The sequence below is a fragment of the Phalacrocorax carbo genome, chromosome Z (genome assembly GCF_963921805.1).
Source record: "Phalacrocorax carbo chromosome Z, bPhaCar2.1, whole genome shotgun sequence".
Taxonomy (NCBI): domain Eukaryota; kingdom Metazoa; phylum Chordata; class Aves; order Suliformes; family Phalacrocoracidae; genus Phalacrocorax; species Phalacrocorax carbo.
The window spans coordinates 71,887,010-71,901,205 of record NC_087548.1 but is presented as its reverse complement, the minus strand read 5'-3'; the positions used below and the strand labels follow the sequence as shown (position 1 = coordinate 71,901,205).

Here is a 14,196-nt window from a genome sequence, read left to right as displayed (position 1 = left end):
AGGCTTACTGGGTATCTTATCAAAGTAAATGCCTGACGGGCAGGAGTAATGAAAATGGAGCTGGTCCTTTCTCAGTGATGCCCAAGGGCAGGACAAGAGGCAGTGGCCACAAATTGGAGAACAGGAAATTCCATTTAAATGTAAGAAAAAAATATTTTCACTGTAAGAGTGGCCAAACATCAAAATGTTGCCCGGACAAGTTGTGGGTTCTGCATCCTTCAAGGTACTCAAAACCTGCCTGAGCAAGACACTGACAACCTGCTCTAGGTGACCGTGCTTTGAGTAGTAGGGCTGGACTAGATGACCTTCAGAAATCCATTCCATCACCAGCTCTACTCTTGCTTCTATAAAATGTTCATTATTCCCATACCATGAGATTATCCTTGTGCAGTTCCACTGTTCTGCATCATCTTTCAAGCCTGAGGGCTTTCTTGGCTGAAGTCATTGATCTGTTAGTGATTACTTACACAGTTTAAAACTTCGGGCATCTTGCAACTCAGGAAGAGTTAATGAAAACTAGAAGAAAAATAAATCCTGAAGGAAGGTATCCAGCTGATTTTGTAATTTTTAATAGCAGAAGTCACTCTGGAAACAAGCTAACAGTCTTTCATGAACTGTGAAGGGAGGGAAGGTATATTCTTCAGGGTCTCAGGAGTTTTTGTTAATTTCTTTTATCTTTAGCTATGTTCTCAGATTGACTCTCTAGCTTTCAGGGATTTCATGGGAATTAGTAGACATCACATGAAATAGTGAGAACAACCCTTTATGCCTGCCTTGAATCTGCTAAAACATTTGCTTATAGCCCACTATAGCTGCAGTGGCAGAGTTGTTTTTATGGTTGCAGACCATTGATTTCCTAATGATATTAAAGTAATGAATCACGAATGTCAGGAATGGCTAATTGCTTAGTTCTTGCGTGGTTAAGAAGCTCCATACTACCTAAGACTCAGAAGCCACTCTCCATTCTTTTGGAACCTAACAATTCATTGCTAAAAGAAAGTTGTCTTACCGTCATCCAGTATTGTCAAGTCCTGGTGTCTCTAGAATATGTTTTCTTTATGTGCATTCATAAATCACATACCAGTTTCTTTATTTCAAAATGCCCGTTCTTATTCCAGGAATTCACTGATTGGGGGCAACTGAGAGGGAGTAGTATACTTTTGCCAGAGTTGGGAATCATGCAGGTGGACAGGGTGGGAATGTTGGGAAGTACTGTGTGGGTGCTGTAAGGGCAAAGAATTCTCCATCTTCTATATTCTGTGGTATGAATGTTCAAATAGTTAATCCAACTCCAAGAAGATTAGATACAAGTAGGTAACTCCTTTTTACCTTATCTCTGGTGAAGGTCTTTTCACCAGTTGTCTGGTATTTTTTTAGAGTCTTAGGAGTCTTTGTGTTAAAGGATCATTTCAGTGAGGCTGGAGGCATACCAGAGTTTGAAATGGGTGCTTAAAATAAACATCAACTAGTAAAAGTTACAAAAAAGTTCTATTTTTACAGCACAGAAAAGTTAATTCAAGGTGTAGAAGAAGATATCGAACGTGAAAAGGTTGCAGCAGATGACATAATAAAAGACATGTCGCAGGAAAATCAAGATAAATATATGGAGATGAAGGCTGCAAACGAAAAGCTCTCCCAGGTTGGTTTGTTTCATTGTACTTAGCTAAATTGTTTATCGGTGTAGCTTCTGTGGTTCCAGATGCAATTTAAATATTAAAGAGCTTGAGAATGGAGTAATACAATAAAAAAGTTTGCTGGTACCTTAATCAATTGTAGAAGTGCCTGAAAAATAAATAGAGCAATTGACTAAAACCAAATACTTTGTCCTTTTATATTTCTTGTTTTAAGAACAAATTATGTTCATAATTTTCCTTTTAAGTTTGGGGACTGACATGCAGATTTTAAAAGCCACTATAGTGCTTAGATGTTTCATCATGTGTAAAAAGCAAGCAAAAGGGAAAAAAACAAACCCAGCAATTTTTTTAGTTCACTTGAGTTGAAAATTTTCTTCCTGTGTGCAAAACTGAATCTGACTGGGGTTTTTTGTTGTTCTCGTTTTATCAGAAAAATGAACTGGGCTTTGTAAAATTTTTGTGACTTCACTAATACTAATGTTAACAAATGCACTAAGTTTTCTAGGTTCTCTGGGGTCATCTGGCTTCAGGCATACAGTCTTAGAAAGTTTCTCGGTATAGTCTGTACAGAGAGATAGTCATCTTTTGAGGCCGGTGCTTCCCAGCTGTCTTAGGATGAGCTGAATCACTGCTCAGGGCCTACGTGAGTCTTTTTCCAGACCATGAAGAAACTGTGGTGGCTAGTTCAGATTTTAAAATCTGACTTCTGAAGTAGAAATTATAAATTCCACACTCAGTACCGATTTAAAGAAAAATCGTGGGAAAAGATCAAACACTTTTTTGGTTATAGCCCTACTGCAAATAACAATGATAAAAGTTTATTAGAAAAGTTAGATGTTGAAAGTAAGAGGATATTTTATCTGAGTTGCATGGAGAAGCTGGACACAGTCTTTTCTTTTAAGTTTTTAAAAGCAGCAATGAAATGTTTTACAGCATTTTTAATACTAAGTTCCAGAACAAAAAAGTAATCCCATCAAGTAGTAATTTTATCTGAACCTTGCATTTTTTTCCTCTTTAGGAATTGGTTGTTCAACAGCAGGAATTGGATGCACTAAGTGTAAAGGAGGAAGCTCTAAGAGCTGTATGTATGATAATAAGTGACCTCTGTACCAATCTTCACTGAACTCTAGTGTAAAAAATAATAATGTAGAAAAATACCTATAATCTTTCCCCTTAAATTTTCAGATATTGTAGGATCATGCCGTAGGTTGGCAAAGCAAAGCTGCCTGTTTTCCACCAATAATTTCTAATAATTTGTGGGTAAAAATTGTTTTTGCTAGATGCCAAGTACAAAACTTTGATAGCAATAGAGAGGTTTCCTAGCTTTAGTTACTTGTGGTTTCAAACGTTTTGTGTGACCTGCAATTGATTTGGAATTACCCTTTGAAGATAAATGTGAAATTATCATTCACAGCCTTTTTAAGGATTGTGAGACCTAGTTTTTCAATATGTTTTCAACTTTCAGGATCGGAGAGAATGATTTTTTTGTTCCACATTCCATTTCAAAAGCAACTAGCATTTGAAGCACAATGCGGTACCTGCTAAGATATTTTTTCATCCCACATACATACATAAACACACAGTTCTAATACACTGTCATATTGCTAGATTGAGGAGAATTTTCTCATATTGGCTCTTTCATGCATAAAAGGATCTATGAAGTGAGATATTCAGTCATATATATATTCTGAAAATATAATTTTCAAAAACTGCTAGAGATTTTTGCAGTCATTTTGAATACTGTAGATGGTTTGTGATCCGCTAGAAACAATGAAGTAAAAAGTCTACTCAGATAATTGGCCTAAGGATGAACTCATAATGCAGGAAGTAGTTGACTGGGATATTCCATTCCAGAAAATGCAATATTGAGAGTATGGATTGTAAAATTTATTGCTTATACTGTCTCTGTACTGTTTGTAACAAATAAGCTTCACTTTCAATGTACAGATAAGTGTTGATTAACTAAAGCATAGTTTCTGCAATGCTCTCTTGCCATCTGAAAATAGCTAGTAGGTGTTTGCTTTTCCCAACAGGAAATAGCTCACTCCCAGGTGAAACAGGAGGCTGTGCAACTGTATGAAAAGCTCCATGAGCTCGAGGAACGTCGAGATCAAATGATAGCTGAGGATAAGAACATGGAATCGCCACAGGAGGAAAGAGAGAGATTACTAAAGCAGGCAAGAACATAAAATGTTGCCATGTAAAAGATTCTCTAAGTCAGTATTTTAAGGAATTATAATATTTGAAAATACTTGGGATTGAATCTTGTCTTTATTTGCTGTTTAAGCAGCACAAATCATCTGAAATTAAGAACAGTTAAAGAATTGGCTGGATGGGATGTTTCAGCTTCAGCCAAACCAAAATTGGCACCGTCAGATTTTCAACTAGTTGACTTGTTGGAATTAATCAGTCATGTTGGTATTGAACAGTTCTATAAAATAACTCCAGACAGTGTCTTTATGGGGTACTGAGCAGATGTACTAGTTCAGGAATGATTTACTTAGTTTACAAGGGTCTGTGCTATATATACTATATGGATTATTGGACTGAACGACACTGTTAATTGTGTCTGATTTTTAAATGTGTATTGGGAAGGCAGGAGAACATTTAAAAGAGATAACAAATAATATCACTTCTTCTCTTCAATGAAGAGCAGTTGTTGGACAATGTGGCAGCAAGTTTGTGATTTCATATGCTGAGTTTCTATTCCCTGTATACTGAATTAGGAAATCTTTTTTTATTTTTCTTTTTTGATTTGTAGATTTTATTTCTTATGTTAAAGTTGGTATACTATTTTATAGGTTAAGGATGATAGCCAAGAAATAGCAAGCATGGAAAGACAGTGAGTAATCTTGTTATTCTGTTCCTATAAATTATACTTTGACCCTAAAGAACAAAATTCCATCACATATTTCTATGGGCTTTTAGAACATCACCACTTTTTTGAGCCTTTGCTAGTGTTAGCCAGCCACAGAGAACAGAATATATCCTTCTGTTTCAGCCTAACAACTTTTATAGTGATAAGACATTCAGATCTGCATAATAAGATACTTTCTGTCCTTATGAACATGCCTTGAGGATGTGAATTGGTAATAGCAGTGGCATAAACTTCTTTAAGGCTGAAGAAGACATTCATCCGTAAAGAGCTACTCATCTGGGACATCTATGAAGTTGTGCCTGCATTATGCTGCAGTCACATTTTGAAGAGTTTGTTTGTTGCATGTTCTTGAAACCTAAGGGTTACAAAGTTGCTTACAGAAAGTTCAATTCTAGAGAGTAATGGGGAAATTTTTTTTGATTCTTGGGTACTTGACCTTTCTGAAGATTTGCCAGATACTCTGGTAAATATTATAATAAATAGCAATGTACTGGGGGGGGAGATAAAACAGTACAAAAATTTTGTGATTTTGAGCTTTTTGATTTCTCTCTCATTACAGAAAAATTGAGAGAATTTGTGAAGTGTCCTAGAAACAATTTTAAATTCATTTAAGCATCATTCCCAACTGTAATCATTGGTTAATTTTTAATGCATTGACACCTTTGGTTGGATAATAACTTGATTAACAGAATTTTTTGAAAGAAACAATAGAGAACTGTATTTGAGAATTTACATAGAAATGTTTTTAAAGGAATTTCCTTTCCTGATTGATTGTAATACAGTCTTTTACTTTGCAATTTTTTAACGGATTTTAGTGAACACGTAGGTCATTTTTGAGTACAGTTCCTTGTTGCAGTTTACCAATTGTGTTGTCCCTCTGCAAAGCTGTATAGCAACCAGCAGAGGGACCAGTTGAGTAAGTCAAGAACTACTGATGACTCAACAAAAAAAGTTTTTAATAAAAAACAGCAGCAGTACTTATATTTAATAGATATAAGGACTAAAGTGACAGGTGTTTTACTTATACCTTTTTTAATAACAGCAATCCTCCTGATATTCTTTTGTTCTTTATAAACTTAGGTTTGCTGGTTTTATTCTTGTTTTTTGCTCTCCATTTTTGTCTAGAAAAATAGGCATTTTACAATACATTTTTAACCTTGGATTTCATTATCTATTTGTCAGGCTGACAGAAGTGAAAGAGAAAACAAACCATTTTAAAAAGGTTATTCAACGACTTGATATGGATCTGGAGAATCATCAAGGTAACATGACTAGAGTTGTAGCAAACTATGCAGAGCTGCATCTGTTTGTATTATAACACATATTGTTATGGACATTAGTTGCTTGAAACTTTTAGGCTTATGCAAATATCCATTATTCACCATCTGAAGAAGGTTTTGTGTCTAAGGTTGCAGGCTTCTCTTTTCAGATGTGAGAATTGGGGAGTACCTACCCTTAGTGGCACATTCATCAAGTTCATCTTGAGTAGTAAAACTACCATATAAAAGAATAGTACAGCTGTCTGGTTATGTGTCCCAATTTTATTTTTAGGACTACTTGAGGAATAGAAAATTCTCCTACTGGCAGCATTGCAGACTCAGCTCAGCTTTAGAAGAGCTTTTATTTATTTTACCTTTTACATGATCTGATACACTGTCAGTGAATGTGGAATTGAGAATATTTAATAATAATGTATAAAGCAGACAGAACTCAGTACTATTTTTATCTGTCTTTGAAAATTCTTGGGTTGGCCTTTGCATGAAAAGTTTGGGAGCTGCCTAGAATTGGCATTAGCTTGGAAACTTAACTCCAACAGACACCTGCTATAGTACATTAGGCTAGGTTATGCTGGGATTTGTCCTAGCACTGGAAGTTATGGTTATGGAGAAGGAAGCTTAGTTCAATAGTAGGCAGTCACCAGCTGTGGAAGATTCTCCTTAAAATGGAAGTTCATTCCACAGAAAACCGTCTCATTATCTTGTTTAGGTAGGTGTTACAGAAATATGTGCATACATTCTGGAAAAATTTGTAACAAGTTATTTTAATTCTATAGGAGCAATGCGTTAATGTGTTTGAGTCCTTTTCACTTTATACCTTTTCTCTGGCTATCAGTGTAAAATTTAGTTGTAAATTCCTTCAAGGTGAACAAATATTTCTAAAATTGACCCTAAACAAATATTTTGTATTTCTCATCTTTTGTATTGCAAAATATTTAATATTTCTCCAGATATTTTATTATTTTTGTGCAAATAATTTAAGACTATTCTATTAGCTTTCTTGTTTCCAGATAATATCATTGCAAAGTTCACTATTCTGCTTTAATTTTTCCTTTTTGTTTGGCTTACAACTCATTTTTTGTATCTTTGGAGAAATGCAGAAGGTAAGAAGAAATGAGTTGCTTTTCACATTTTGTAGTTAGGTTTATACACACCATAATGCACTGCTGAACTGCATGTCTTTCTTAGAAAGAGACCTTTGTTGAAGAAGAGGGTTAAAAGCATTTCTAGGAGAAAGGACATGCTCTCTGTCGACATATCAGGAACAGTCATGATATTCAGAATAAAGTTACCTTGTGATATAATATACAGGGAATTATGCCTGTTTACATAACATAGAGGGAATAAAGAAGTTATTCATAAGGCATAGCTTTAAGACACAGCAACCTAAGCTCCCAACACCCTCTTCTCTAGTGACAGGAGAGAGGATCCCAGAGGGACATTCATACTTCTGATCTAAATCAGCACCTTGGTGTGTTCTTGAGATTCTGTCCACCTTCCCTCACCAGTCAGCCTACTTCTGGCTCAGTATTTAAACTGTATATTACAAAGCATTCCCGAAACTTCAGCTCCTAAAGATTTTTAGTTAAATTTAAGGTAAAATAGCCAGTTAAAATAAATATTTCAGCGCTAGGAACATTTTTGAGAAGGTAAAACAAGATAAATAGACCATAAATAGAAATAACGTTTTATTTTCACTTAAGAAGATCTAAATAAGTAAAAAATTCACCCACTTATTATATGTTCCGTATATTAGCAGTTACCTTTAACTGATTAGTCAAAATAAACATTAACTCATAATGGAATAGACTTAACAATTCATAAATTGCATGATAGGCTAAGATATTGATGTAAAAATGCCATATTTTAAAGAAAACTTCTCTGTAAAGACATTTTAAAGGTAGTGGTCTTTATTTCAGTTATTTTTTTTCTTTTAATACTTGGCAGATCATGTAGCTCTCTCTTTCAAGAGTCACTGTAACAAGACTTTTTAAGAGTAGAACAGACTGACTTATTAAGTATTGAAGACTTGCCTTGCAAAAAGAAAGAGAGAGTCCGGCAAGGAACAAAGCCGCAGCTGCAAGGAAGCTGAAGCAGCATCACAGCCCCTTAGGGGCCCAAGGGTGTTCCTATTGTTTGTATATACTAGATAAAAAGGAAAGCATGGGGGTGTACTAGTAATAAGACCTGGAGAAATTTGCTTGCTCAGTTATATCTATGTCTACTTCATTCTTTTTCTTGTATTCTTTAAAGTTACAAGATTATACCGGAAATTAATCATTGACCACGACTCAAACAATTAAAAATTTAGATGTTTGAAACTTAAAATTATTCTTATGAGCTGAATTGTCTCATCTTCTTGAAACTTTTGACAAATATATTAGGTCTCCCACTTTACTAGTGCATTTTAGTTAAGAGCTATTTATAGTCAGTAGCTGGATTTTTTCATTACTCCTAATACCACTATAAAGAATAAGTATGGAAATGTTCTTTTACACTTAACTGTAGAAAGCTTTCTGTGCATTTTATTTTACTATACCATTGCTTTAACGTTTTTTCTCTTTGTTTCCTTGAGATTGTCACACTGTTGCTTACCAGCTGTGTATCCTTATGAAAGTCCATTCAAATAAATGAGAGTGCCATTGAAATGTCCCATATGTTAAACAGAGCTACAGAAAGTTTTAACTAATTATGGTGCCCAAATACACAAAAGCATTAAGGTTGGACTAGATGATCACTGAGGTCCCTTCCAACCTGTGATTCTGTGATTTCTTCTCTATTATCGAAATTCAGCTGACTTAAGAAAAATCCTGTGAACTTCCTTTGCTCAAACCAAATATTTATCCCACTCTTACTTGTCAAAAATTTTAACCTCTAAAATGTTCTGACAATTGCATTGAGGCTGATTTATTAAGCTAATTATATTTTTTTTTAATATAAAAGTGTGTATGACATAGTTGAAGTGACTACGTTAAATGACATGGGATAAGTCCTGTAGTTTCTAGGCATGTAGAATTTTTATTTTAAAACGGACATTTTGCCTACCTAAAGGAATCCAGGAATGAGACAATATAAAGTTAAATCAATATTAATTCTCTTTCAGGAGAGGAAAATTGGAAATACAAGGAGCTGAAGAAGAGGGAAGAAAGCATGGACAGTAAGTTTCCTAATATACCTTAATTAGGCCTGGTTCCACTAAAATACAGGTAGTCTTGCATTGTTAGTACTCAGTTAATTTAGTACTGAAAAGAACTGATGTCCTGACCTTTGCATAAAGTTTCTGTGATCTACCTCAGGGCAAGCTAATTGATATCTTAGGACTTATAGGACAGTCACAAGTATTTGAAACATCTTTCAAGGCTTTTCATCAAACATTAAAGGTCTTTGGAGCACAGCTTTATTTTATGAAAGCAAGGCTGAAATTAATTTTAAAATTAATTTAAATAAAAAGAATATAAAACCAGCTGTTCAGGTCTAATTAAAAGTAGAACTTCAAAATGGACAAGCCCAGACATCACTTAATTCTTTGTAATTAAGGGCTTCTCATATTTGTTTATTCAAAATTAATTCTACTAAAGCTTTCTTCCTTATAAAATGTTCTAATGTTGTAGAGACCTGAGCAGCAACTAACAGAGGATGAAAACAGAACTCTAATTAAAAATATACTCTATTGCTAGTATATTATAGTCGGCAGCTTACAAAAACAGTTGGTCTGTTACTGAGCAAAAGCGGAAAAAGATCACTAAATATGCCATGAAGGCCAAAGTAGAGAATACCTCTTTGTAACAGTGTTTTCTAAAAATATTCAGTATAACTTATGGCTAGAATGATAGTGAAAGAAAGGTCTCAGCTGACAATAGGGAAAGATGGATAAGAGTATACTTAGAGAGTTTTTGTGCTTTAGAACTACCTGATTTCCTGAGAAGCGGAAGGACAAAAGCTCACCTGATCTTGATTTTCAGTACAATTACAGACTATGAAAGAGGGGTCTTAGGATCCTTTTGGACTTTGTTTCTGCTTCTGTCCTTCATCAGAGGATATTGATAGAGAGCTGTTTGAGATTAACTGAGAGATTTGGGGTAATGCGCAGGAATCTTAAAGATGGGAAAGAGCAGTATGGTACCTGCCTTGGAAGAAGAGAAGCCAGGGCAGTATAGACCAGTCATCTCAGTACCAGTTTCCAGAAAGGCTGTGGAATAAATAAGCAAACAATTTGTAAATGTTACAGAAAGAGGAATGCGAATAACATGAGTATTGATTTGTCAAGAACAAACGACTGATTTCCTTCTTTGGCAGAAAAATATTGCAGAATAAGGGAGGAGCAGCAGATGATGTGTACTTTGACTTCAGTACATCTTCTACTGCTGTCTTGTGGTATTCTTAGAAACAAGCTGGGGAAATATTGTCCGTTATTAACCAGTACTATGCATTTGATTAAAAAATTATTTATTATGAGGGATTTGCTGCCAAGATGGAAGGATGTATTGAGTAGAGTTTTGCTATGTGTTGGATGTTCAGGTTAGTCAATATTTTTATTAATCAGTTGGAAGACAGGAGAGAGTAAATACATAATTTCACAGAAAACACTACGTCAGAAAAGCTGAAATCATGTTGGAGGACAGGGTTAGAATTTAAAATACTTACGACAGATTAGAAATGAAGTACACAAAGTTCAAAAAGGATTAAGTGTAAGTTTATACACTTGGACACAGTAATGAACAGTAAAAATACAAAATAGGGAGCAGTTCATTAGGCATAGCTCTGTGGTATGGCTCAGAGTTATAATGAAAGACAAAGTGAACTTGTCTTAGCAGTATCACACTAACATGGAAGAGAAAATACCACAGCAGTAGGTATAAACAGGAGTCCAGTTTGTCAGACACATGACGTAATCCTGTTCTGTGTGCATTGAGGAAGGCTTCAGTTGGAGTATTGTCTCTCGTTCTGCTCAGAAGGAAAGAGGTTGGCAGTCGTGAAGAGAGACTGATGAGGGACATGGAAGGCATGAGCTGCAAAGAAATATTAAAAACCAAATCTTATATTTTAGAGAATTTATGACAGTCATGAAATATGTAAAAAATCTGTTTCAAATAATAAGTGAATAATCTATCTCTGCGTATACATAGAGGATAGAAAAGGAGTAATACACAAATAATTGCAGAAAGATTTCGGTTGGACATTAGAAAAAACTTTCTGACATTGAAACTCACCAAGGGCTGGCATAGACTGTTCAAGAGGATTGTAGAGTATCTATCATGATCTGTCTGTAAGAAGATTTTAGACAAACATCAGGATTACTGACATACAGTTGTTTTTGTCCTGGAGCAAGTGAATTAATTGGATGACCTCTTGTACTCTCTTCCATTCAATTTGTTTGTGAATCTGTGAAACATAGCACTCAAATGAAACAGGGTCAGTCAGACATGTGTGATGTTTGCAGAAGGACAATGAGTTGAGATGTAGACATGAACCTTACTTAATGTTTCTAAATAAGTTCAAAGAAGGTTTGAAAAATAACATCTAAAAGGGTCCAGAATGCCAAAGAAGAGAAAACACTAGTCAAATCGAATAGGTAGAATTCTTAGGTCCTAATTCCACTGGTTTTGGTTCAGTTTTATAAAATTTTATATTTGTGGTTGCAAAGTGCTTTAGTTTTATTCTCTTGTTTCATATTTTTGAATGTGTGAGAATGCTTTTCTTTTCATGAGGGTGCTTTTATTTCACCCCTGTGCCTTTCCTACGTACATACTTCAGAAGATTCAACATCCTTATCGCCTACAACTTCCTTAGAAGCAAAAAGATAGCTTTATCAAGATATATCAATCAACTTATTTAAGACCTCTTGCTAAGATTCATCAAAGGCCATGGCATCATCTGTTACGTTGAAAAGAAATGGCTCAGACCCCCACAAGAGACAGATGTTAATGAAACCTTTGCTGACTACTAAAGCACTAAACAGTTAAATGTCATTGGAAGTTTTGTGTTAGGTTATCTGAACGATTCGCTTTGTAAAAATTACCCACTTAATTTTTTAAACAAAAAAAGGAAAGAACAGCTCCAGTGTTTTAAACACAAAACATTAAGCAAGAATGTCAGTACTATTACCTTCCTTACTGCCTTTCCCTTACTTCTCTTATGCTTAGATATTTTCTTAGTGTATAAAATTCCTATCTGTATGTCACAGCAACAGATGGTATGAAATATCCACTAAGTTCCCTTTGAGGAAGGAGCTCTTTTTGGAGATGTTGTTGTTGCTTATCTTATTAAAGTATAATTGTGCTATCTTTAAGATAAAACAAGACAAGTTCATTCTGAAGGAAAAGAACATCACAGAGAGAAAATAAAACATCTCTTTCTAAGAGTAGCTTCATTTGAAGCCTGGTTACTGGAGAAGAACAGACCCGGCAATGGTCTTATTCAGCACCTGGGGCTTGACTAGGTTTTTTCAATCACAGGTTGTTTAAGCTTTGGTTTTAATTCTGTTTCTGGTTGCTAGTTCACAGCAGTGTTGGCAAAAGGAAACCTTCTTACATTCTTGTCAAGTACTGTTCTCTACAGTGACTTGTCAGTGTCAGGTGGACCAAAACTATATTTTAACTTTTGACCCAACTGAGTCTGCATCAGAACTGATCATTATTATTACCAATCAGCTGTGCACATTATAAATGTGTTGTCTAATGCCATTTGTCAACCTCTAAGAATTCCACGTGTTTTTCATCCTGAAATCTGTGCCTCAGAGACAGTCTTAGTGTTGTCCCCTCACACCAATAGTGCACGTTTTCCTCTCTGTACTCTGTGAAGCATCTCTGTTAACTCTTTCATGAACAGAATTGCAGATTATGTCAGATATTACAATAGTTTTCTTATAAATGTTTTATGGGTAAAGAATGTAAAAATCGGGTATTTTTTGAATCCTGGATGCTCTGGGATCCAAAATTCTCTAGTCAGTCCTCATCCCTTCAGGATTTGTCAGTATTTCCATTAAGCAGTTTCTCCTATCTTCTTCCTCTCTTCCCAAATAACCCATCCTGAATTTGCTATTATCTAATCCTTTCTACTCAAACAAGCACTTCTGGTTTTCATCCAGCTAGAAAGTATGCAAACCCTTACGTTTCCTGAGTGGTCCTGTGTATATAAGCCATTACCAGAACTACTCTCCATCATTTCCAGCGGTCCTGGTTAACAGGGGAGGTCCCATATGACTAGAGGCTTGCAGATGTGATGTCCATCTGCTAGAAGGCCCAGAAGGAGGATCCGGGAAAATACAGGCCAGCCGGGCTCACCTCAGTACCAAGGAAGATTATGGAGCAGTTCATCTTGAGTGAGCTCACCAAGCATGTGGAGGACAACCGGGGGATCAGGCCCAGCCAGCATGGCTTCATGAAAGGCAGGTCTTGCCTCACCAACCTGATCTCCTTCTGTGACCAGGTGACCCACCTGGTGGATGAGGGAAAGGCTGTGGATGTTGTCTACCTTGGACATTAGCAAGGCGTTTGACACTGTCTCCCACAGCATCCTCCTAGAGAAGCAGGCAGCTTATGACTTGGACATGCATACTCTTCGCAGTAAAAAACTGGCTGGGTGGCTGAGCCCAGAAAGCTGTGGCCAGTCACAAGTGGTGTTCCCCAGGGCTCAGTTTTGGGGCCAGTCTTGTTTAATAACTTTATCGATTATCTCTATGAGGGGATCGAGTGTGCTTTCACTAAGTTGGCAGATAACACCAAGTCGGGCAGGAGTGTTGATCTGCTCGAGGGTAGGAAGGCTCTGCAGAGGATCCTGGACAGGCTGGATCGATGGGCTGCGGCCAGTTGGATGAGGTTTAACGAGGCCAAGTGCCGGGTCCTGCCCTTGGATCACAACAACCCCATGCAACACTGCAGGCTTGGGGAGGAGTGGCTGGAGAGCTGCCTGGCAGAGAAGGACCTGGAGGTGTTTGTCAACAGCCGCCTGAACATAAGCCAGCAGTGCGCCCAGGTGGCCAAGAAGGCCAGCAGCATCCTGGCTTGGATCAGGAACAGTGTGGCCAGCAGCAGCAGGGCAGGGATGGTGCCCCTGTACTCGGCACTGGTGAGGCCGCACCTCGAGTACTGTGTTCAGTGTTGGGCCCCTCAGTACAAGAAGGACATTGAGGTGCTGGAGCGTGTCCAGAGAAGGGCAGCAAAGCTGGTGAAGGGTCTAGAGAATAAGTCTTATGAGGCGCAGCTGAGGGAGCTGGGGTTGTTTAGCCTGGAGAAGAGGAGGCTGAGGGGAGACCTTATTGCTCTCTGTAACTACCTGAAAGGAGGTTGTAGCGAGGTGGGTGTTTGTCTCTTCTCCCAAGTTACTAGCAATAGAATGATAGGAAATGGCCTCAAGCTGCATCAGGGGAGGTTTAGATTAGATATTAGGAAAAGTGTCTTTACTGATG

At 36.7% G+C, this 14,196-nt stretch overlaps 1 protein-coding gene across 9 annotated transcripts in view; it reads left to right on the top strand.

Annotated features, from left to right (window-relative positions):
• Window positions 1–14,196, top strand: part of IFT74 (intraflagellar transport 74) — a 43,307-nt gene that overhangs the window by 16,410 nt on the left and 12,701 nt on the right. For all 9 annotated transcript variants that reach the window (XM_064438613.1, XM_064438612.1, XM_064438615.1 and 6 more), the window contains exons 9-14: window positions 1,501–1,639; window positions 2,653–2,715; window positions 3,668–3,811; window positions 4,436–4,476; window positions 5,695–5,774; window positions 8,893–8,946. In XM_064438613.1, coding sequence (XP_064294683.1) covers window positions 1,501–1,639; window positions 2,653–2,715; window positions 3,668–3,811; window positions 4,436–4,476; window positions 5,695–5,774; window positions 8,893–8,946 — 521 coding nt within the window. The remainder of the gene's footprint in view (window positions 1–1,500; window positions 1,640–2,652; window positions 2,716–3,667; window positions 3,812–4,435; window positions 4,477–5,694; window positions 5,775–8,892; window positions 8,947–14,196) is intronic.